The 25,587-nt window shown below is 44.2% G+C and overlaps 1 protein-coding gene across 4 annotated transcripts in view; it reads left to right on the top strand.

Moving 5' to 3' along the window:
* fli1rs (Fli-1 proto-oncogene, ETS transcription factor-related sequence) overlaps positions 1–24,513 on the top strand; it is a 35,459-nt gene extending 10,946 nt beyond the window's left edge. Inside the window, exons 2-10 of one of the 4 annotated variants that reach the window (XM_088905566.1) lie at positions 9,136–9,332; positions 9,915–10,078; positions 14,471–14,674; positions 16,473–16,544; positions 17,637–17,699; positions 17,995–18,057; positions 19,006–19,053; positions 19,661–19,744; positions 21,634–24,513. In XM_088905566.1, coding sequence (XP_088761692.1) covers positions 9,136–9,332; positions 9,915–10,078; positions 14,471–14,674; positions 16,473–16,544; positions 17,637–17,699; positions 17,995–18,057; positions 19,006–19,053; positions 19,661–19,744; positions 21,634–22,163 — 1,425 coding nt within the window. In that variant the 3' untranslated portion in view covers positions 22,164–24,513. Of the gene's footprint in view, positions 1–9,135; positions 9,333–9,911; positions 10,079–14,470; positions 14,675–16,472; positions 16,545–17,636; positions 17,700–17,994; positions 18,058–19,005; positions 19,054–19,660; positions 19,745–21,633 lie in introns of all 4 variants that reach the window. The other 3 variants (XM_088905565.1, XM_088905568.1, XM_088905567.1) reach the window with 3 other exon arrangements.
* The last annotated feature ends 1,074 nt before the right edge of the window (positions 24,514–25,587 follow it).

Below are 25,587 nucleotides of genomic sequence, written 5' to 3'. Positions count from 1 at the left end.
CTTAACTGAGTTATGTTTTCTATGAAGGGACAGGTGAAAGCTCCATACACCACTTTAGGTATTAAATGTGCATGTGTAGTCAAGACTTAGACGTGTTTTGTCAAGACTTAGACTTTAGGACAACAAGATTAAAACACAGTGCAAATTTAAAGTTAAGATGTCCTACAGTCAAAACATTTTGAAACTTAAACCTTCCATTGGTTTCTACACAAATTTAAACCTAAGTGTTTTGAGCCCAAGGTGCAACTGGAGCTGGAAACGTGTTCTAATACCAATAAAACACCCGGCATGTTTGTGATCAGACCATGGACTGGGGGAGGGTACCTGCTGAGCCATTCAATCTCCTGGGAGGTACAACTGCTACCAACTTCCAAATTCCAATTGGCCGACCTCGCACTGATAACAGCCCATCCGATGGTCTGATTGCAAGCCAAACAGCTGAACAAAAAGCTGCAAATACATGCAAAACCATTCTGATCGTTGCTCTTGTTTTTTAAGTCATGTGCACAAATAAAAGCACAGAAAAAACGAACTGCCTACACACAGAGATGGGTGTTCTGATATTGCTGTGGAGAGCCTTCATCGGGGAAAGAATGCAATCAAAATAGTGTCCTGCAAGTACTGAAACTGTTCAGATCAGGAAGTGATTGTGGTGTCAGCGGTCAGGTTAGTGTGTTTGCAAGCTTGTTTGTGAAGGTAGTGGAGGGTCATATGTAAATTATTTTAAAGACATTTGTTTTGTCTGGTTTATGCATCTTCATTCTAAAAGCCTTATCTGTATAGTACTTGGAGAGTGATGGACATTCAAGTCCAGGCCATGCTACTGTTATTACTGCTCTGGGTCTTTAGTGAAATACCTTGATTCTGGGTTGTTTGCATGGTTATGCTGGCCTTAATGATATAATTTGCTTTATATTGAATCACTTTCCAAAGGTTTATCCTGTGCTTCTGTCTCAGGCTAAGACCAGGTTGCACCAAAATGAACCATAACAAGTGCACAGAAGGGCAATGCAGAAAGTCATTCATTCTATTATCATATCTTATTGCACAGTGGTTTTTATCTGATTTCCAAAATGTCTGAGTTAGATTTACCAGGATAAACTGAAGGACTCTATCATTATTAATCACTTTAACGAGCTGATGCTTTTATCCAAAGTGACTGAAATGTGTAACCCTGGGAAATTATACAAAAATTAAACTGGGTGAAGTGTCTACAGTATCTCCAGGAGACAGCAGTAAAGCCCTGTCCAAGATTTGGGCTCACATTACTGCAAGGTTGAGACCAAAGCCCTAACCTCTACTCCATAATTATTTTTTTTTAATAATAGTCCAACACGTTAATCGCAATTAGTACAAAACATTCAAGGAAGAAATATGGCCAAAGTGCAAGATTACCGTACATCAAAGGTGCCTTATTTTGCTTTTAACATCTGTCACTCGCCCTCTCATTTCTGAAGCATGAATCAGCCCTTGGCTGGGCAGGATTTGTGCAGTGTCTTGCCCTGACCTTCCTGTGCTCGCTGTGCTGTATGTGGTTGGAAGTCACTCTTTGCTGTTTCACTTCTTGGTTGAGAGTGGTGCGCACCAATTATTGCTGAGCGGGACAGGGTTTCTAAAGCACTGGAAGAAGAGTCCAGATGAGCACACATGTGAGGCCACACACAAGCACATATACAGAGGCTCTGCTCATGATTCAGTCTAAATCGTGCTAAAACGTAGGCAGGAAATGTCTTCCTCCAGAGTAGCACTGATCTTCTTTGGGTCTGCATGCACAACAAGTCTTGATCACTCCCCCCCAGCCCCCTCCCTTAAACAGTTTTGCTTTGCTTTTGCAAAACGTAGGGAAATGAGCCCTCGTTAGCTGCAGATACAGCTCACTAGTCCTGTCTATTCACAAAGAGAAGTGCAGTGATTCTTATTGATGGGCCTGGAGCTCCTGCATTAAGCAATTGCAGTGATCCAGCGGTTATGGAAATGTGCTTTATGCCGGACTTTCTGGTTCCAGAACTCTCTCTGTCACGAACTGGAGTTTATAATGAAAGTTCAGGAGAAATAACAGCAGTCAAGTTCAATCACCCTCTGCTGTCTGTAATTTGAAATTGAACCTGATGTCATTTTCTCACTTAAACACTATAAACATCCCCTCCTTTCCCTCACATACATCTTTTGCCTCCCTCCTCCACCCCACTGGCCAGGAGGTTAACCCTCAGCCAAACGAGTTGAGCCAAATTACTGTGGCTCATTAGATCTTCTAATATGCCAAATTCTTGGCTGTTGTGAATATGCTTTTGGCAAGTAACTGTAGCTTGTGCTTTTCCACAATAGATTTTGATGCATTGTCCACCATGATTATATGAGATACTTTAAAAAAAAGCATTTTGCAAACAGTTATTCTTATTTCCTAACTCTTATTAATTGAATCACTAACTGCTTTCAACTGGCATAGCAGTTCAGTGAGTAAGCTTATGGACTTCCAATTATCTGCTGGGCTGTGGCTCTCCAGGACCAGATGAAATGATCACTTCTCTGTGGACCTAAAATATTCCGATCCAAGAACCAGGCAGGCAGCCCCAAAAAACCCACACCTGCCCCTTGTGACAGCCACCTCCACAAGGGAAAGGATCATTGAACAGTGAATGATGAGAAGAAACAGACAGTCAATGCTTTGGCATGTCAGTTGCTTTCGGAACCAGACAAGCTATAAAAATGAAGTTTGGTTTGACATCAGCCTGCATGTTAAACTGTAAGGAATAAGCCTAAACACTTAGCACAGCATGGTTCTCGACCAGAGAGAACAGTGTAAAATATGACTGTGTTCCATGATACCAGTGTACCCCTGAAACCCTAACATTCAGCCCGTCTGGATATAGATAAACTCAGAAACTAACGCTGCCGGCTCATATATCAGGAAATGTTAGAATGCCCCTCTCTACAGATTATTATATCGAAAGAGTTATGAGTGAGTTGGGCCCCATATAAACTTTACAAAAAGAGTATTGTGAAAACTGTGGTGCCCAGTGAAGTATTGCACAAGTAAATGCAGTGCAACCGAGTATGTTTCTTGCTGGGCTCCTTAGTAGTTTATTGAGTTGAAACCTTTCTAGAAAAGTGACTTATAATTGCACCAATTTATACAGGAACAATTCAGGTGAAGTACTTTGTTAAGGATACAACAGCGCCGTCTCACCTGGTTTGTGAACCCACAACAATCCAGGAATAGGAGCCTAACTAGTGTTCCACATTGTTGCCCTTACCCTAATCTAACCCGTGTGTGGTGTTACTGTCCTTATTCATACCACTGAAGGATTGTCTGGGTGTGTGGAGACATATTGATCTCTTTATTTCCCCATATGTTTCAGAGTGAAAGTATGGTATTCTAAAGACGTAGTTTTGCAAAATATTGTGAGCTTGTTTGGATGAGATTCATGTGGTTAACTTGATTAAATCTCTGGAGGAAAGGAGTCACACCCCACACAGGCTCTTTCTCACACTTTACAAGTTTCTACCATGAAGTAGCATGAAGAGTGTAAAACAAAATTTCCTGAGATTTCAGAGCCTGCTGATTTCTCTGAGTGATTGAAGCAAAGCTGGGTGTTTCATTCAAGGATCTCCCTCTCCTGAATGCCGGAAACTTCAATCGGAAGAAAGCGTGCTCCTTGGAACTGTCCTATACTTAAGGAATTGTGTTTGGACAAACTATAGGATCACCCAGAGCAGAAGGATAAAATTCAATGCCTCTCCCCCTGAAAAAAACAGCACTTTTTTATTTTGTCATTACAGTAGATATGAATATAAAATATGCAGACTGTGCAAAACTGTTACATTTCTGGTATGACTGTGTTAGGGCAATAACATCAATTCCCATAAACCATAAGTTTACTATGGTTAGAAATCTTGTTGATTTGCAGGAGGAGATAACAGAAAATGTCCTGCTGTCCTCTGTGGTGTTTGCTAACCTGTCACAGATCAGAAACACAAACATCCAGTGCCACTGCTCTTAGGTAGCAGATGATGGCCGTAGCCCAGAAAATAAACTCACCTTGAAGACGTTTGTTTTACACGGCACAAAAGAAACATGGCCGATATCAAAAAGGGTGTCTTCTCCTCTTTTGCCAGGTAGTCATGTTGGCAAAGCAACTTTCACCTGAGTCGCACATAAACTCTTCATCATTCAAAATCAACATTAGAGAAATTATTCTAGTGGACAGCGCTAAACAGAACACCAGGTGTGAATGAAAAATGTAAAAGAATCCTCCAACACGCTTATCTAGATGTTTGATCGATGTGAAAGCTTTAAATAACCCAAATGCAAAATGCTTGGACTGAGCATATAACTAAGCAACTGGTGCAAATACTGAAAAAAAGTACTATAAAAATGCATACAGCTCAGTCGGGCATGATCCAAAAAAAGGCTCAATGTGAAGAGCTTTTTATTTCAGTCATAGTCCAGCTGCACAATAGACACTGAAATGATTTGTCAATGAGGGCGTGCATACGTGCATTTGCAGTGTCTAACATGCAGTCGTACTATCACTGACTTGAAAAACTCTCCATAATGAAGTTGTTTTTGGATCGTGTTCCAGTGAGCTGTGTGCATTTATGCTTACTTTCGTTTCTTTCCATTGGTATTTGCACCAGCTGCCTAGTTATATTCTCAATCCAGATATTCTGTGTTTGGGTTATTTTAAGATTTAATATTCATCAAACATTTGATCTTCAGGGATTTTTTTCCTATTTTTCATTTAAACCTGGTTTTCTATGTAGCTCTTTCCAATAGAAACATTGACTTCTCATTTTTATTGACATAGCTTCTATAAGAGTAATTATTAAAATATGGTCAGGGGCAGTGCATTTCTGCTTTGCAGTGCTGAGGCCCTGGGTTCAATTCCTTGGGTGCTGTCTGGGTGGAGTTTGCATGTTCTCCCCACCTTCACGTGGGTTTCCTCCAGGTGCTCCAGCTTCTTCCCACAGTCCAAAGCCATGCTGGTAGGCGAATTGTCTTCTGAGAAAGTTCGCTCTGATGTGACTGTGTGTGTGCCTGTGCCTGCCCGCCCTGTGATGGGCTGGACTCCCACCCAGGGTGTGTCCTGCCTTGTGCTCCTTGCTTGTTGGGATAGACTCTGGCTCCCCCACAACTCTGTACTGGATAAAGTGGTTAGAAAATGAATGGATGGGAATATGGTCAGTGTATTATAAATAACCAATACAGTAGAAATTACACGAACGACATTCTGCTATTGATAAGGTTTGAACAGGAGAGAGGTGAAGGTGCTATAAAGAGGATTCTTGCATTTTATCAGTAGGAAGTGATCTAACTGCCTGTCAGTCAGATTGAAAGAGGTGTTGGGTGGTTTTTTTTGTACCTACCAGGCTTGAGCATCAGGATGGAGTCAGATGTAAGGGGAAAACCAGTGACTTCAAAAATAGACGTTGAACTGCAAAATACATAGGTTTGTGCAACTGGAGAGACATCTCACTGTACTGTGACAGTATCCAAGAAGTCTGGCCTATCCCATTTTAAAGCCATAATCTCGGTTCAGATGACCAAAATATCAAGCTATGGGCTTGTGTCAGCCTATGAATCAAAAGCAGTTTTCTCTTCAGTCCAACCAATTGACGTGGTCAGGGGTTTCAGTTCAGACTTCACTGGAAGGAGGAATGTTTCGTCTCTCCCTTAGCATTGCAGTCGCAGATTCCTAAAACAATTGCAGGTTCGAGTTTAAAGTTTAGAAGCTGATCAAGGTTTTAGATTTTATTTAGGCTGACCCTCAGTCGAGGAGTCGCTTAAGAAAGTGGTTCTGATTGCAACGAAAAGGGAAATTTGAGCTTTTTTTTTTCCATTTTGTGGTGAAGGCTGACTAAGTGGTGTATCCTGATCACAGTGGAGTAAAATAATTATGCAAATTTTTGATGGATGTGACAGTGACCACAGCTACATTTAACATAAACATCACTTGCCCACACAATCCAACGCCCTTTATTAAATTCCGCTCAATTAGTAAACTAATTAAAGCATTTGACAGAAGTCCAATTATAGAACCCCATGATGTATGAAAAACACAAATTGCATTCGCACTTTATGCAATAGTTTTCTATCCACATGATCTCCTTATGGTAGCTATCCTTGCTGAGGGAACAAAGCCCAGATGTTCGTATGAAAAGGAAGAAACTCACATCATGTGCAATACAGATTATACATCACGTTGCACCGTGACCACATGTGGAGTTAGATTTGCACATACTTTTTACAAAACACTTCGTGCTTTTATTTCTAAGCAAATTCATTTGGTGTTGGGCCTACCTCCAGAAGGAGGATTAGTTACTGGACCTCTTGGGCACTGTAAAGGCTGGTTGTGAAGGGAAAAAAATCTAGATCAGAGGTTCATTTATGAGTTTAAATCCAGAACGTTTCTCTGACTGTTGCACATAGCCAGACCTGATGAATACGCACCCCACACAACATCATGCAGGTAGTGAAGAACTGAAGTCATTACGAGAAAGATAAAGACATTCTTGACTTCTCCCAGGCTGATAGCCATGAGGACAGAATGATATACCTAAGCTGCTTCTGCAGAGCAAGATCTCAAGGTCAGCTTGACTGAGTGTTGAAGGTTTTGAAGGCACAGAGCAGGTTAATTCCAGGTGATATGAAGACTATACAATGGAAAATGTGTTGAAAGCAGATTAGGAATCGATACTTGGGATACTGGTTCAGGGCTCTGAGAGAGAAAGGAGTTTAGAGGTGGCCTCAGGTGAACCAGGGTCTCCCAGAAAGAAAATGTACCCTGTCCTTAACCTCAAAGGTCATGCCTCGATTTTTGTTTTTTTTATTTTGGTCTCGGTCCCCGTCAGTAGTTTCCTTCTCTCAAAACCTGAGGTTGAAAACAGCCCATCTGCGCAGTGATTTCTTTTTTGCAGAATCCTGTGTTTTGGATGACGTGGGCTTGATTCTGTACCCTCAGCTGCATCTGGTGGGCACCGAAAACACAATAGAGCTCCAGCCCCCAACCCCCACACACACAAACACAATTCCCCTCTTTCTTGGGGCTCCAGACAGACCCGTTTCCTCCTAAAGATTATCCTGCCCCCCCCCAATTGTTTACTTCAGAACTTGTGTCTCACTTCCCTCTGAGCCTGCCCTCCCTGCTTGCCTGTGCCAGAAGGTTAGGCCACAAACCGGCCTGTGGCTTCCTTCCTGCCCTCGTACTGACGTAGGAACCCGAGAGGCACCCCTCTCTGCCTTCGACACCATCGTTCACCCAGCACAGCAACGCCTTATCGCGATTTTGTCTTCTCATTCTACAGAAGCGACTGATTCACCCTCGCTATCTCACTGCAGATAAAATTCTAATAAAACTGGTCTCGTAGAAAAGCGTTTCCTCATTTCCTGGAAGTACGGGCGTCCGGTTTTTTCTTTTGAAACGCGAATTTGTTTTCTCAATCGGCCATAGTTTTTTTTCTCCAAACTTTTACTGAACGGCAAATAAAAACAAACGAAGACGACGTTGCGGTCGTCTCCATCTCCCCGCCTTTCGTGAAGACGACGTCACAAATTATTTTCTAGTGGTAAAAAGCGGTACTGCTTTAAGACGAAGCCACAGAACCATGGTAAAATAGCAGAGAAATGTAGAGAAAGCAATGAATCAGAAAGGAGGGTCACATATTGTTGTATCCCAAAGCAGACAGACTGACATAACAAACTAAACTATCCTCTCCCCAAAACCTACCATGGTGCCGCGGAGTTTGTTTCATCACTGGGAATTGTACGGGGAGACACCAGTTTCCTGCTGAAATATATAAGCTACCGATTTTCTCTTTATCAACATTTCCTTTGAAACAAAAAGCTGTGAATAGTACCCAATCAATGTCATACAAAGAACAAAACTAGTGACTAAGCAGAATAACCCATATATTTCAGCGTCATCCCTCAGTCGTGCGGCTAACGGATTTCCACAGCACTTTTGTAAAATTGTGTTTACTGTATGTTGAAGTATGTTGAAGTTTCCGAATCACCTTCTACTTTTATTTCCACATGAATGAACGTGGCGACCAAACTGCCTGTAGAGGAAGTAGAAGTTAATGAAGCACTGTTGGGGTTTTAGAAAGAAAATGACGCCTACAGTCCACGATTGCCTTTAAGATAAGACTCAACTAGCGCGTTCGGCAGTAGTTAATTGAGTCAAGAAACTCATCCAGTCAGTTCTCCAAAGAAAGCCAGCTATCAGCTTCAACAACATACCTGGGTAGCTTGTTCCATGCTCCCACAAGTCTTTGGGTAGAGAAGTGTCTCCTTTTCTCAGCTGTAATTGCACTTCCAAGTAGTTTCCTGTGCCCTTTGGGTCATGTTTCACTGTTTGTTCACAGGAAATCTGCTGGGTTGACTTTATCAGGGCCTCTGATGATTTTAACTGCTTGGATCAGGCCTCTTTGTACTCTGTCCCGTTCAACACTAAAAAGATTCAGTCCTTTCAGGCTATCGGTGTAGGTCATTCCCATGAGCCCTGGAATGTGTCTAGTTCCTTTTCTCTGGACTGCATGCAAAACACAGCAATATCTCTGCCTAAACACGAAGACCGAAAGTGTACCCGCTAGCGCATTATACATTGAACATATATATTATATATAGTTCAGGTGCGTAGCTGTGTCAGCATGCGTAGGCTGCAAAGGAACAAGTAAAGGTTTACAGTATTCCAGGCTGAAAAGCGAAGAAACGAAACAACGTTTCGGCTGTGTGGAGCCTTCTCCACCTTCTCTGACACCCGAGGAAGGCTCCACAGCTGAAATGTTGTGTTTCTTTTCTTCTCTTTTCAGCCTGGAATAAACCTTTACTTGTTCCTATATTATATACAGTGTAGACATCGAACATCTTCCAATTTAAGTTGTAACGAGAAAGCCACAATTTTTACATTCGGTCTTGTAAAAAGGGTGTTGATCTGCATTTTCGGTATATGAGATTGAGGCTCCAGTGTGACCCCTGCTTAACAAGACCCATGCGCTAAGTGAGCTATGAAGCCTTACCCAGGCAGGTGTGCTCAAGAAGCTTCGTTTTAGTTGAACAGACACGCTCTGCCATTGCAGGGTGGTGGCACATTCTGGCTCCTCCTCCTTACCTGGTTTGATTGCTCTGTGCTGTAGGAAGCCCTCTCGGTGGTGAGCGAGGACCAGTCCATTTTCGACACCGCCTACCCCTCTCACATGATGAAGGCGGAGATGACCTCGCCAGGGGGCTTCAGCCAGGGGTCCAAAGAGAGCCCCGAGTCTGTGGAGCCGGAGTGGATCAGCCAGGGCGGCCGGTCGGTGAAGAGAGAGGGGGAGCAGGTCAACGGCTCCAGGTGAGAGACCAGGCCCAGAACGCTGTGTGGCCCCCGGCGCCGTTCTGCGGTCTGATCGCCTCAGGCCTGCCTCGGGGTGCTGGAGCTGTAAGGTCCAAGTGGAGGCCAAAACATGAACCCATCCGCTCCACGGAGAACTTCCTGCAGGCCTCAGGAAAGTGACTGAGCTGTCGCATGCTAAATATACACCTTCCATAGCTATCCTACTGATAGTCAGTGATCTCTTTAGTAATAATGTATGATAATACTGGATTTAGAGGAGTAATCGGGTTTGTAAAATAGCCATCCTGATGTCCTTCCTGTGAATTCTGCAGAATTCTTCCCTTTTATATGTGATCAGGCTATTACTATAGACTCGATAGTGACCGTTCTACTGAAAAAAAGACGGATGGCTAGCACAGTGCGGATTCGTCAAATTCCCTTTTGGGGTTTTTAAATGCCGTTTTGGTTTTGCGCCCGGCCCCCGAATTAAAAGAAAAAAAGGGTAACAAAATCGACCTTTCCCGAATGGATGCCCATGAGCAGGGGGGGATTCGGGATTAAAATCTCATTCTTTTTTTTTTCCTGCGTGCCTCGAAGCAGGGAATCCCCCGTTGACTGCAGCGTCACCAAAAGGACCCGCATCGCCAACAGCACGGATGGGAACCATCTCATTTACCAGAACTCTTACCCAGAGCAGAGGTCCAGCCCTCAGAACACGGCGGTCAGCAGCAACAACGACGAGAAGAGAGTCATCGTCCCAGCAGGTGCTGTGTCTCTCCTCTTCCCTTCATCTCATCTCGCTGCACCTGTTGGACTACTGGGCTTCCAGTCAGGTGTCCCCAGTGCACTGAGGGACCAGTCACGACTCTTGACTTGTTTTCCCATAAAGCGATCACTGGGTTTGAGGGTAAAGCACGACGCAGATCAATGCTTTAAAATCAGTCCTCTAATTAACGGAAGAAAGAACAGAATCATTAGGGTTTTCCTCATCTGGTGCAAGATGTGTTTCGATTGTCAGAGACTCTTTATCACACCTGCGGGATTGTGGGCGGTCATGTCGAATGACCCAGGTTGCCATCAGCCACATTAGGGAATCCCCAAAAGCTGTCCCCATTCATAAACCACGCAGTTTAGTTCCTGGAGGGGGGGGGGGGGTATGCAAAGTGATGTGATCATGGCTTATTTAGACTGTGCTGGGACACAGTCACACTGTGATTTTGCATTGCAAAACACAAATGGTAAATTTAATATTTCACCACCTATCTAACTGTCTGTCAGTGTGCGGTCAGTCTGTTTGTCTGCCCTTGAGTGTTAAAAAGGTGAGCCCAGTTGGTGGTTACTAGCTATTTTTTAAAAACAATATCTTTATTGGTTTTTCCATATTAAATATGAAATGAGAAAATATGAACAAACAGCAACATAAAAAGAAAACAACTAGCTATTAAATTTATCCCAGAATCTCACCCAACTGCTTCTGCTTGAACTGCTTGAAAAAGAAAACAGGGTATCGGCTTCAGCAACATGGCTGGGCAGCTTGTTCCACACTCCCACATCCTTTTGGGTAAAGTGCCTCCTGTTTTCAGTTTTAAGTGCCCCCTTCCACTTGTGTCCTCTGGTTTGTGTTTGAGGAAATGTGGGTTTTGGTTGTCACATTTATGGGTATTTATGTGAATAGACAGACGCACAAGCGTATTCACGTTTTGTGTTGCTTTGGAGGCAACCCAACATTCACCTTTGCAGATGAATCTTTCCAGATCGGGGGCTGGAGGTGGCATTAGGGACTGGAAATGTGACCAAAGCAAGAAAAACAACAGCTTGTGCCATGATATCAGGAGATCTCACTGACTGGCGGTGTTGCACAACCTTACTTGTTGCAAAATGAGCCGATAGTATATTTAGCAAGAGTCGGGTGGGGGGTTTGGTGATACTGGTGGCACGGACCTGACACTTGGAGATATCTTCCCTTTATCGAGAGCCTTGTGCTGTTACAAGACGACATGTGCCATAGGATAGCTCTGAGATTGCCCGTCTTTATTTATTTTTATTTTGCCATTTATCAGTCGCCCAGGACAACCCTGGTGATACAAAGCACTGTTGTTTGTGCTTGAGATCCAGGAAGCAACAGACACACAGAAACATCGACGCTCTGCACACACAAGCCTAAAATTATGCAGCCACACGTGGTTTAATAGTGACTTCCTGCCTGCTTTTATTAACCTGTCTTCTGAGGGTTTGACCTGAGCTTCAATATACAGCATGTCATGTAAAGGAGGGTAGAGGTAGTAGCAGTGACAGCACCAATAATAATAACAAACTACTTCATACAGAGCCTTTAAAAGCATCGCACAGTATGTTGTAATAGTTTCAATTCAAAATTGCAAAGCTGCTTTTGAAGGCATAACAAACAGAATGGACAAAAACTGACCCAAAAAAAGACTGTCTAAAAGCAAAATATGAGTAGCTTTTCCGGCTAGATTTGAAAGAAAATCTCAGTATGACGAGTTCTGGATTCCTTTTGGGGTCATGTTCCAAAGCTTTGGGGAATCAGAAACAAATATCCCCCCACCCACAGAGAAGTGAGTAACCGCTTCATGAATTGAGGGAACTTTATGAAGGCTTGTTCAAGCCCAGAGTGCACTTTAGCCAGGACATTGGCCTAACATTCCTGCTCATTTGAACACTGCCCTGGGATCTTTAATGACCAAGTATTCGGAACCTCAGTTTAACGTCTTGTCCAAAGCACAGCACCTCCTCCAGCACCATGTCCCTGTTCATCACAGTGGGGCACTGGTTTCAAAAGCCTGGCCCAGAGAGAAAAGCGCCACCTATCCCTTTCTCCTGAGGTGTCCCATCCCATCCCAGCACAGGCCAGGTTCCAACATGCCTAACCTCTGAGATCAGGTAATGCTTCTGCACATAAGATAAAAACCTGATGGGAAGCCAGTGCAGGGACTCTAGGACAGGAGTAATGTTGTGATGTGCTCACTTACACGTGTCCTAATCAGGATTCAAGCCCGGTGTAGCCCGGTCAGGAACAGTTTTGCAGATTTCTGCACCTTGCGTATGACAGCACTCTTTCATAAAAAAGCTGCCAACTGCGAATTATTGATTTAAGGTTATTAGTTAAGAATCCAAGAATGTCTGAGTACCAGGCTTGGATTGGTGAGATCATTCTGGGGGCGTGGTCAACCCGCTAGGTCACATGACCGGTGTTGTGACTCAGCACATGTGGAGGCCTGTGTGTCACTGGTGTGGTCCTGGGCGACTAGGACATGCCTGAATTCCCATCTGGGGGGACACACTGCTGCAGCTGTGACGAACACTGATGGCTGAGTCATCGGCGCCTAGAGACTGATGATCTGCTGCCAGTGGAGTTTTGGAGGAGGAATTTCAACAGGGAGACCGGTACAGGGCTCATTCGGTTACAGCGATTATAACCCTCTGGCGCTAAAAAAAGGAGTGTTGCTAACGTGACGGCATCCACCTGGTTGGAGAGCAGCAGTTGACAGCTCCTTCCTAACTTAAAGGAAAAGATAAAAATGCAGGCATCTTTCCTTAAGACAATTGACATCAGTGTTTTAATCTTTTTTTTGCTTTACTCTCTAATAGATTTCTCTCCATATTTTACTGAGATGATTCAATATTTTTCGTTTTTTCCCCCCATTTCCTGTCGTCACAAACTGGCATTCGAGATCCCGTGAATTGCGCCGTGAAGCAGCCCTTCCTGCTCACTAGTCTAATATCATGAGATGTACGAGCACATAAATAGACATTTCGCCACAGAAATGTTCCAACGTGATCTGCATACAGATTTAACAAATAAGTGGCATTTGTTGGCAAAACTGTCTAAAAATTGAGAGCAGTATTTCTATTGGATTGAAAGAGATGTATTCACAAGCCTGCTTATTTACAATATAATAATATTTTGTTGCCTCATTCTGAATTGCACAACATGGTACTGCCCAGACCATGAAATTTAGTTTATTTTGTGATGTCAGTTGAAGGTTTTACCAGTTACTGTGTCCATTTGATTTTTGTAGCAGTTTGAAATGATGATTTTTTTCTCATCCTGCAATATAAAAATACTGTTGCAGCTCCCCTTTAAGAACGTAAAACAGGTGACAAATGAGAGATGGCTCTTCAGCCCCCACCTGGCCAGTTTGGTAGATCTGATCAAACCTTATTCCTGGAAACAGCCAGGGTACTGGGTTCCAAACATGGCCGTCTATTTAGATTTATTGTATCATAGGTTCAATGTTACTATTTATATGGCTTCTCTAGCCCCCGGGACTATGGGAGATGGCTGGTCATTACCTGGTCTGCCGTTATGAGCTGCATCCAGAACCTGACGTTGCTTAAGTGCAGTGCTTTCCATCCTCGACGTCTTGTAATGTAGAAATGTAGTTCAGTGGACCAGGATATCCTGCCTCCGGAAACCAAATTGCCCGATTCCCCAGACCGCCTCTCTCAGCGCATCACGTCTGGGAAGCTCAGGCTGGATGGCGTAGAGGTGGTGATTAGTCATCCCGCTAAAGCTTTGTCTGGTTTGCTGAAGCTTTAGCGCCGTCATATGCAAACGCCATTCCCAGAGAAACACGGTCCACTCCCCTGCCCAAACGTGAAAGAAGTCCCCGAGGGGTGGGTGGCACCAGCTCATTGTTCTTTTTACGAATCATTGTGTTTTGTTTTAAGCGCACGAAACAGAATTCCAAAGTCTCAGCCTAAGCTCAGCTCGTAGAGACACTTGGCCTCAGTGCTTGGGCTCTGTGATCACTGGTTCGAGCCTGGGACACAGAGTGTGACAGGGATTCCCCCAGGCCACAGTGCACAATTGGTCAAGCGCCACCATGAACGGGGTAGGGTGAGTTGGCCTGGGCTTTCTTCCAGCAGCAATCTTAGTTTTTCCCAGGAGGTCTCCCATGCAGGTACTGGCCTGGCTCACACCTGCTGGGCTCCAGTGGGCTGCTGGGAGCTGCTGGCTATAACTTGCATTTCGGCAGTATAACAGTGATGCAGCCTCCACTTTAAATCTAGAGAGCGAGCTTGAGTTTTACCAGAATGGACCCTCATTCGTCAGTTCCTAGATCTGCGGAGGTGAGGGGAGCAATCAAGCCTGGAGCAACGTTGAAACCCTTCCCTGTCCTTCCCTGCTGCAGATCCGGAAGTGTGGACGCAGGACCACGTCAGGCAGTGGGTGGAGTGGGCCATTAAGGAATACAGCCTGGTGGAGGTGGAGGTGTCCTTGTTCCAGTCCATCGACGGCAAGGCGCTCTGCAAGATGACTAAGGAGGACATGATGCGCCTGACGTCGGCCTACAACACGGACGTGCTGCTCTCGCACCTGAATTACCTCCGGCAGAGTAAGGACGGCTCAGGGCCCGCACTTCAAAATGCGTTGCGATTGATGTCAACGGGTATTTTATGGATTGTTTAGATAAGATAAGATCACTTTATTGGCCATATACAATTTCTTGCATTAGGAATTCATCTTTTCGCAGACCCCAACTTGTTCTCCATGAGACAGGGAGAGAAGCTGGGGGTCAGAGCACAGGGTCAGCCATTGTACAGCACCCCTGGAGCAGTTGGGTTAAGGGCCTTGCTCAGGAGCCCAATGGAGTAGGATTCCTCTGCCGTTCATGGGATTTGGACTGGCAACCTCCTTAGCCACAGAGCCGTGATCTCACTTGTGGGCAAAGCTAACATAAGCGATGGGTATAGCTCCCCCTGCCCCAAGATGGTCACGGTCGCTCGTGGGCTCCCAGCATGCACTGTGCCACCCCCTAGACAGCGGACAACTCAGCCCTCCTGAAAGACCAGCTCTCATCACACGGGCTGGATTTCAGAGGGCGGGATGTCACTTCTGTACCTCGCTCAATGCACTGAGCCCTGCTGCAGATTTCATTTTTAACTGCAAAATTAAAAACTCGTCATTATTCCTAGTTCCAGTTGGAATTCTAGTAAATCTGACATTTGTTTCTGATGTGCCTTTTCCACACTGAATAGAACAGTATCAGAGGACAGGCTAACATTCCACAACCTATATTTTGTGAAATACTGTAAAACTCGATTGGAGAAACTTATTACTCCTGTTCCATGATAGTGATATTTATTATCACGGTAGGTACAGTTCCATCAGGTACTTTCTAGTAGCAGAGGATATTACTCATGAGACTCTTGTGCTGTTGCCCAGGTGAGACCCTGCTGTCGTACCTTGGTCAAGGGTAATTCACTTGCTGCAGTAAAGAACCCAGCAGTTTAAATGGGTGCCAATGTAAATCACTTTGGGGAAAAAGACTGAATTAGTATCTTTACAGCTTTAGTAAGTACACCGTACAGCATATGAAATGCTGTGGCTACATGCTGTGGGTGTAGTGGTAACAGTTATTTATAATCTTTGGTTGAAACTGTTGCAGTCAGTAGCTCTGATAGAGGATATCTCTGAGCAAATGTTTCAGCACCTCGGTCAACTCCAGCCTCATGGATCTCTGTAGTAATGTTGGGAAGTGTTATGGACTGTTGTTTGTACATCTAGATCCTTATGCAATTGAATTGATTATAAGCCCAACAATTAAAAAACTGTCTATACTAATCCCCTTCCTCCTACACTGGCACAGTTGTGGGGCTTTGAGAAAAGTCTGAGTACTTTAGGAAATGACTCAGCAGGAGTTTTGTGTCACTAAACCCTGGATAATATGAACTACATAGCCAGGATAGACTCCTATTGTTTGGAATGACTCTTAAGTTTTTGTTTTTTTATTTTCTGGTGTCTGTATGGATTAAAGAGTCTGGTATTTGATTGCTCACATGAATAGATTCCTAACTCAAGCCTTCCCGGACTGTCGTTCAGAGTTTTTTTTTTAATAGAGTAAAACTCTGGGTCACAGTCAACAGGCCTAGTTAAGACAAGATATAGACCATTCGGAGCTCAAGAAGAATGAAAATGTGAAATAATGGCAGTCCTGTATTACACCTTGGACTATCAACCCAAATCCGATTCGTTTTCATTCCATTAGTGCAGGATGTCAAGAGAATGAGCCATGGTGACGACTTATGAACACTGAGAGTCCCTTGGCTTCTCAGTTTGGCTCGGGCCTTCGTAAGTCAGGTGTTTTTCTCCCCCGCTCCTGTTGAGTCTCTCGTCTTTTCTTCCTCATCCAGGTAGCCCCACGTTTTCATACTCCACAACCACAGCCAACACGCAGCCACAGCCACGACTTCAGGTTAAAGCAGGTAAGAAAAGTAAAGCTCCTCCTATAGAAAATACGTCTGTGTACCCACAAACACAGACATGCTTATATAAGAGGCAATATTAATTAGCTCTGGCCATTTCACAGCTCTAGGAAGCAGAACCATCTAAATGGAGCCACCAGCCTGATATGGATAACATCACATTTAGCAGCCACAGAGAGCTGTTTCAATCAGCATGTCATTTTTCACAATTTTTTCGCAATTTATCAGTACCTACTGTATGCACCATGCCTCTGGAAGGTGAGCAGAATCTGGAACACCTGGCAAAACCCATCTGAATTGGGTGGGGGGGCGAGATGGAAAAAGCAGAGAAATGCAAGTGAGTGCGCAGCGAAGTACCATATAAGATGAAAGAGAGAAAGGAAGAGATAGAGTTGGAACCCTTGTAATGTGGAGGCGGCAAATGTTTTAATTGTTTTTTCGAGATTTCAGCTTCCCCCCGTTTGTGCTGGCGCTATCAGTTCGTGAAAAACTGTTAAGGTCCCGTGACCTGCAGCTGTGAAGGTACATTCCTGCAAACATGACCACCGTGTTGCTTGTAACGATGCAGAATCCCAAAAATACGTAGCAAAGAAAAACATCTAGGAACAAGTTACAATTTGAAGTGGCTGTAGTAAGCAAGGTAAGACAGGATGACATGAGCTACACTGAGAGAACACAGAGGAGAGAGGGAGGAGGATTCATTGTTAGGACTGCAGTAGGAGGCAACCAAGATGAACCATTTCCCTGCCTCGACTTTTCAAAGATGGACTTAAAGCTATGTCTGTCTGAATTATTTTTATCTTGACCCAGCACTGCGGAGTGGAAGAATTATAATTTCTTCTACCGCCATAATCTGAGCAACATGTTTGAATTTCTTTAAACCCTCTGCCGGGACAGAGCTCTATGAGTTAAACAAAACTGGCAAAAAAGATTGCCTCTGGAACTCCAGACAGGAAACAGCTGCCAAGCAACAGGAAGTCAAGGGCAGGACTCCAGTGTGAGGACACAATGCAAATCTCGTGATAATAGGCCTGGGAAAACAAAGGGAATTTCTGAGTCACTTATTAAACATTCTTCCATTCTTTCTTTCAGAAAATACCTTTGAGGAGATCAGGAGAAACAACTGGCAATCTCCAATAACTGCAGTGCAGAAAGGTAACTTCTTCCCTGCTGTGCTTGAGGGATTTCAGGTACACATCCAATCAGCTCTAGTTTAATGGGGCTGGTCTGCTCATGACCAATTTTTCACTAACCTGGACTCCATGCAGTCTTGATAAAAAAAAATCAATTGATGCTTGCTCAACAGGTAAAATTTCCACAATTCTACCCGTGCCGAAAGTTCTTTAGGAATTCTGTAGTCCGAGAAACAAGATCTGGTTGAATATGGATCCTGAGAAACTGTAAAGAAATGCCTCAGAGTCTCATGTTTTCCTTTTTTTCTTTACTCCAGGCTCTCCCACACAGATCCAGCCCAACACCCGAGTAACAGAACCCTCTCCACGCCATGTTCCAGGTAAGGACTTGGATCCAGTCTCTTCAAGTGCCATCTGGCATCGCTACCTGCTGCTATTGAAGGGCCACTGAGCATGCCATCCAGTCATGATTTTACTTGTTATAGTAATACTTTGCCAAAGACACGTTCCTATTGCTATTAACAATATAATTGTTGAGAGCATCCTGGCATTTAACATGACAGTTTGGTATGGAAACCTGGGGATGAAAAGCAAAACCAAACTGTCCAGGATTGTGAAAATGGCAGGAAAAATAATTGAGAAACAGCAGCCCCAGCTCTGCAATATATATCATAATACAGTTCTCAGAATGGCAAGGAACATCACAGCTGATTCTACACTCCCACTACATTCTCAATTCATAACGCTCCCATCAGGGAGACGGTACAGGGACCAAATTCAAGCAAAAACAATTATAGGAAATCCTTTGTCCCCTCTGCAATAAAACTACTCATTGAAAGTATGTAAATGTATTCCCCCCTCTACCTATTTATGTATCCTATCTATTTATCACATAATGTTGTTGTGATCTCATGTGATTTCATGTGATTCTTATGTTTTGCTTGTGTATTCCGTACTTCTGTGGGAGTAGTCAAAGACCAATTTCCACAGCAGTGGACAATAAAGTATCTATTATATGTAACAACAATAAACCACGTGGGCATGGAAGAGGGGAAAACCCCCCTGTTGGAGAGGAGAAACCTCTGGGGGCCCCAAACCCAAGGCTTAACTCCACCACCTCCAGGCAACGGGTTTGTGGGGCTTTAATTAGTGTGATAATAAACCCAGAGCAACCTTCCTGACCTCCTGGGTATGTCGCTGTGGTTATCCGAGAGACGCAGCTCATGTGTATTTCCTGGGCCGGCCATCTTGGATCTGCCATCCGGTGTCTTCTGTCTTCAATCACTTTTGGCCATGTCTTCTAAATCCGCTCCATCCTGTCTCTGCAGATCCTTACCAAGTCCTGGGACCCACAAGTAGCCGACTGGCCAACCCAGGTAATCCAGGCTTTCTCTTTCCAACTCCAACACCAGAGCTCCGATACAGGCCTCCTTCTCCAACACAAAGCCTTCAGTGGGAATCGAACGTGGGCTAGATACCCTATTTGTTTTGCATGGTCTTGAAATAACGGGGGCTGGCACTCGATTATCCCGACTAGGATTGATCCGGGAATTTACTTTTAGGGACAGCCCTGCTGGGCACAACTGGGTCGATTTTAAGGACTCGTGACCGTTTTCCTCCATCCATTGGGTTTCGCTTTGGTCTGGGCCGTGATCGCTTTACAAACGATACGGGTACGGTTGATGACGATAAATCAGCGCAAACGTGGCCACAAGTATCAGGCTGATTTCCGCTCTGGTTTTGAAGTGACACCTCCTGCTTTGGCAAATGAACACTAAATCCTTATTCTCCCCCCCTCCCCGAAACATGCTCTGTCATCTCCTGTGTGAAGCACTTGGACCGCGATCAGATTTGTTACGTCAATACTTCCTCAAAACAGCGGAACAAGCTGTCAGATTTTGTCCCACTTTGCCTCGAAAACAAAGAGCCTGGCGCTTCCCCAGAGCGAGACAGAAATGAATGCTTTTTGCCATGTCTCAACAGAGAGTGCACTGCCACACCACAAGACAAGAACAGGCAAACACGAAACGTACAAGCTCGTTGACTCCAGCACTCACAGGATTGTGGGTAGGTTGTGAGCAGACTCATATCTGTGAATCTCTGACTGAAACTAACAGCAACTGCTCGGAATTGCATTGCAAATTTGGGGCTTAACTGACAGTTTGAGAAGTTTAGGGGTGTTTTTTTGCCAAAGCCGGACTTTTTATTTCTTTTTTTTTTCACCACCTGTGGAGAGCAAATAGCCATGGGCACTCCTAACTGGCCCAGCTGAAGTCACTAAAGTCAAAATGTGCGAGAGACGCCTTGCCACAAGAGAGGATCTTGATACAAAACCGTAAGATGTTCCAAGGGAGTCTTTGTCAGCATTCACTGGTTGTAAAAGAACAAGTAGAGGTTAAATTCCACACTGAACACCCAGCATTTCAGCTGTTGAGCTTTCTGTGGGGTATGAAGAAGATGGCTCAACAGACAAAAACGTTTCTCCTTTTCAGTGTGGAAGTAACTTTTGTCATTGTTTCTGTATAAATAAGATGGTCTTCAGCCATCACATGGCACTACGTGAAAAAATGTAAGCAACTCTTTCTCTTTGAGAACACACCACTCTCCTCTTCCAGGTTAGCAGGTTATTGCTATACCATTGTACTTCCTGTGACCTGGATGAATAACCATTCCAGTGCCAGCCATCCCGGAGATGGGAAACTGCAGGGTTACCTCTCTTGAGTTTGCCACATTTTTCTGAACGGAAAATTTTCTATTTGTATGGCGCAGTACTGGAGGCAGACCACAATGCTGGACACAATTATAGCACCATATTTATTGTTGCATGAAGTACTAACAGTAGGCATCTGCCCTCCTGGACATGGTGACAGTTCGAGTTCTTTTCGGGATTAGGTGGATGAATCCAGCCGACATTTCTTGTTCTTGGCGAGGGGCGTATTTTGTGGCGGGACTAGGCAATCTAAGACGCTTCTGTAAGTGGTCTTGTGTGTCTGGTTATTAGTTTCATCATTGTTAATCCTGCTCATCTCAGCCCTGTGTGATGTAAATAAGGGAGATGACACCTGGGTGGTGGTGTCAATGCATCCTTACAAAGGCGCAAACACAGAAACTAGCACGCCTTTCATTATTGCAGTTCCACTGCCATCTGCTGGCTGAAAACAGATATTGCAGGAGCCTGTTGTAACCGATCACAGAACTCTCTTCCGGAGTTTGCTCTCTCAGTGAAATGAGTTTTCCCATAACCCTTGTTTAGATTTTTTGAAGTAGAACTCGATTTTGTTTCATGTGATGGGTGATGTGTTTTCACATCTCCAGAACTGATTTTTTAGGACTGATTTTAGTACTTATTAGGAGCTTTGATTTGAAAACGATTATTGATTAGAAAGTTTTTATGTTGTACCGACACCGTGAAAGACCATCACTGCATTCAAGGGAAGTAGTTTCAGACTTCAAATTCTATTGTTTCTCTAGTTTTCTTTAATGAATCATGAAAAGTGCAAATTAAGGTAAAGCTCTTAATCTTTTATCTTTATCAACTGACCAAATGCATTTTCCTTAAACTGGAATATATATATATATTAATCTAAATGCATCTATAGTACATTTGTCATTCCCAGAAAGCAAACCAAACGCTTTTTACATAATCCCACTTGATCAGATTCTGCTGTATATTAGACTCTCACATAAGAAATTGCTGGTTAAGGAAGTACTGTAGTCGCATTGCTTTTCAAACCATCATTGTATTGGCAAAATATGCCCACTAGATGGCATTATGAATGCATTTACGCCGATTGCTTGCCGGCAGTTTCAGTGGAGTTGCATGCTTTCATCTGAAGTCCTAGGCACATTTCAGAACGGAAAGCATTGACTCATTTCATCATTGGTGGAACTGCTTTGCCTGAGCTTACCGAAGCCCTGCCCCGAATTCTTTCATTGGAATATTCCCCCCCCTGCAGGTTCTGGGCAGATCCAGCTGTGGCAGTTCCTGCTGGAGCTCCTGTCCGACAGCAACAACTCGGCCTGCATCACCTGGGAGGGCACCAACGGGGAGTTCAAGATGACCGACCCGGACGAGGTGGCCCGGCGCTGGGGGGAGAGGAAGAGCAAGCCCAACATGAACTACGACAAGCTGAGCCGGGCGCTGCGCTACTACTACGACAAGAACATCATGACCAAGGTGCACGGCAAGCGCTACGCCTACAAGTTCGACTTCCAGGGCATCTCGCAGGCCCACCAGAACCACGGCAACGATTCTGGGGTGTTCAAGTACCCCGCCGAGGTCCCCTACGTCCAGACGTACCACAGCCACCAGCCGAAAGTGAACTACATTGGGACGCACAGCTCCCCCATGCCCGTCACCTCTGGGAGCTTCTTCGGGCCCCCATCGCCTTACTGGAACTCGGCGACCGGCACCATCTACCAGAGTCCGGCCGTGCCCAGGCTGCCCGGCACCCACGTCTCCTCGCATCTCGGCACCTACTACTGAGCCGCGGAGACGCAGTTTGTTTGCGTCCCCAGCCGAACGGACAGCAGCCCTCGCCGAGCTCCTCTCTGACTGCGCTCTTTCCCGCCAGACCGGATCGCGAGATCTCTTTGCCCCGGGGGGGAGGGGAGATGAGCTTCGGCCCGCCCACCCGCCAAGGGGGGCGTGTCTCTCCCCCGCGCGCCCGGATTGGCGGGAGCCACATCAAGGAAACGGCTGCTTTGAACACCGTAGCAAAATGGCAGCAGCAACAAACACAACAACAACAAAAAAAGGCCACACTGAATGTGTTGAAGCCCAAGTGAACCCCAGAAAAGTTTCCTGAAATTAGGTTTATGCCAGGACTGTGTCACGAATACATAAACATGGCCTTATATACTGCATACTACTCAGAAAAACATCCATGTTATTTCTTTACGTCTTAGTATTATTTTTATCTTAATTGTATACTGTATATATGTGTATTTTTGACCACTGAAAGCTTCTTTTTTTAAAATGTTGATCAACACATCCTTTTGTTGTGTAGAAAGAAAACCCCTCTTGCCTTCCTCGATAGCGGTGGCTCTTTACAAAAAACACTGTCAATGGGATGGCACTCGTTTCCCGAGACTGGTCACCGAAAACTGAAACAAAACAAAAAAAAAAACAGAACAAATTTAGAAAGGTTGGAAAAAAATCATTTTTAAAACTAAGCCGTCAGTCCGTAAAAGGGAAGATACACACTGACTCATCCATTATACTTCCTGCAATGATGACATTTCCATTAGCTCTGAAAGAAGATGTTTTTGTTTTGTGTTTAAAAGAGACTGTGTGTGAACTCATTTCCACTGCTGTGCCATGATGAGAATCCTGGCTGTTAAACGTTTCAATGTTAATTCAAGGGAAGACACATGGTTTGCACCTGAAGCTCTAAAAGTCCTCCTATATATTTGTCATCAGAACAGAGCACTGTTTGTCTATTGTACCACAACCCAGACATTAATCTTATTCTCTGACGTTCTTGATAACTTTGATGAAAACGTCCTTATGACAAAGAGGAAGTCACACAGGCAGAGCTCCAGTGGGTCTGCAGATACTGTTCGTCTTGCATGAGATAGTCTGTTTAGGTCTCTTACACGTTGCAATGTCTTCAGGTTTGGACCCATTAATAATGTAAATACATTTCAGGAGACCTGAAGCAGATTTCATCCAGATCTTTTCCTGCTGCTTAGTTGGTGGATGGAAACAGAATTTTGTTTCCTACTTAGTTCTCTTTTTGTATTCTTCTGAATAGGTTTGTTACCTTTGTATGTTAATGTCATAGTTTGGACCAATCCTGGGAATCCACAATAACACACACGCGCGCACGCACGCACACACACAAATATTCATCTTCCACATTCTCAGCCCTGTTCCACAGCGCTTGCTAGAAACAGAAGCAAACTAGCAAGACTGTCCCTGCATTAACATTCGCCAAATGTTTCTGAAGTCCCTGATCTGCACTGAACGTGATTGGCAGCCGCGATTGAAGCTGGTTTTAACCGTTCTCAGGGGACAGGTTCGGATTCACGACGAATTACGATTGGACCAGAAAAGCGAGGTTAAACTAAGCAATATTTCGATTGGGTCTCACAAGGCCAGTGATCTTTGCTCTGAAGCACGAGTGTGATAATGTGGAGGGGGGTCTACGAGTGTTAGTGATAGGCAGACTCTTACACTTCCAGATCTGTAGTCATCTAGCTCAAGAAAGGTTTAGGATTTCCCTGGTCCCACAGGAAATGTGATCCCTGCCAGAAACTCAGTGCACACTTCAGAGACAGACCTGAAAACAATCCTCAAGATGTCCTCAAGAATAAGACTTGCCAAGCAAGTGTTTCTGTAACCAAAGGAGGTTTGATATTTATGTTCGCTTGTTGAAGGGGTCAGGCTTGTCCAGTCTGCCAAAGAGCTCTCAAGCCCAATTACTTTGGGAGCCAGATCTGCTTGCTTATACTCAGGCGAGACGATTAAACTATTTAGTCGTGTTGTAAGTTGAAGCACAGAACCAGATGAGATGTTGTTGTGTCCAATGCTTTTCTCTCCAGGTGGGTCACAATCAGCTTGCTCATAACATGCTATCCAGCTTGGCATGTTCCAAAGCGGTCTGTTCTACTACTCCTTTGGTCTTCGCAAGCATGTATATTTTGGTAAGCAATAGTTTTAGCCACTTGTCCTAAGACAGTATTTAAATGGCCCGTATGAGCGAAATCACTGTTTTGTTTTCTTCTTATTTAATTTCCATCCTCCTCCCCGAGCAGGTTTTCATGTAGCCCCAACATCACGTCTTCATCCATTCTCATGTAGCAGAATTCTGAAATAAACATGTGCCAATCTGTGTGTTGTGTGTTTCCTTTTCTGCGTGCCATGAGGTTGCAGCCAAACATACCTGTTGCTCTACAGGTTAAAAAACATGTGCAGTACAAAAGAAACAGCTGTTTAGCTTTTAGAGGGTCGCAAAATATCAACCCCCAAGTTTCTGTCTGTTTCTATCTAGAGAGCAACACACGAAGCCCCTGTCCACACTCTACATTCAAAATAGTGACTCTGTCACTCTTCTGGTAGACCTTTTGGAAAGTGGTTTTCCAGACCACATTTTGCTCCTATTTCAATGATATTTTGAGTACTGTTGTAGGACTGACCCTAATATATTTGAGTGGTGGGCTGCCCATTCTTACCCTACTCTATACTCTGTTTTCCTCTTCTTTAAATTCTCATCACCTTTCTCTCTCACACACACCTAAAGAAGGCTCTACAGCCACATATCTGTTTCTCCTTTCTATTTTTTTTCAGCAAGGAATTAACCTTTATTTGTACCTCTGTGACCCCTTCTGTGTCACATTCAGCACTTACGGTTTTTCTGACTGGGGTTTTGTGTTGTGTGTAGATGTGGGAGGGTTAGATGTACAGATGCCTGTAGTGTATAGGGTGTCCCTTCATTTATTATTAAATGGGGTTAAATGGGGTTTCTGCTGCCTGAACTCACTAAAATGGCCACTCTGCTTTTTCCCTGAACAGAGCAAAAAAGTAAAACCCGAGGCAGCAGTTGTGAGTTCACAGTTAGCTATAATATGTACAGACATAAAATCTCACTTTTTATTTTTATTTGTCTCTCTAATTCACACAGGATAGGAGGTGCGGCTAGCCTTGGTTGTACAGGACAATAGCAAATAGTTTTTATAAATTACAGGTTGACAAGAGAAATTTGTATAATTGTAAAAATGTTCCAATTCAAACACAATACAATATGGAAGATACTCTCTGCATAGTTTTAGGAGCAAGTACACATATTTTTTAAATACGACTGTTTTGCTGATTTGTAATTAAGGTCAACTCAGTACAGTGTCCCTCACAAAATGCAGAATCCAGGTCTGGTGTTTCAATGTAGGACATTGCTCATTCTAAACCTTGA

This window comes from Atractosteus spatula, chromosome 25 (genome assembly GCF_055471065.1).
Source record: "Atractosteus spatula isolate fAtrSpa1 chromosome 25, fAtrSpa1.hap1, whole genome shotgun sequence".
Lineage (NCBI taxonomy): Eukaryota > Metazoa > Chordata > Actinopteri > Semionotiformes > Lepisosteidae > Atractosteus > Atractosteus spatula.
The sequence above is the reverse complement of the archived record's forward strand: the minus strand, read 5'-3'. Positions and strand labels throughout refer to the sequence as shown.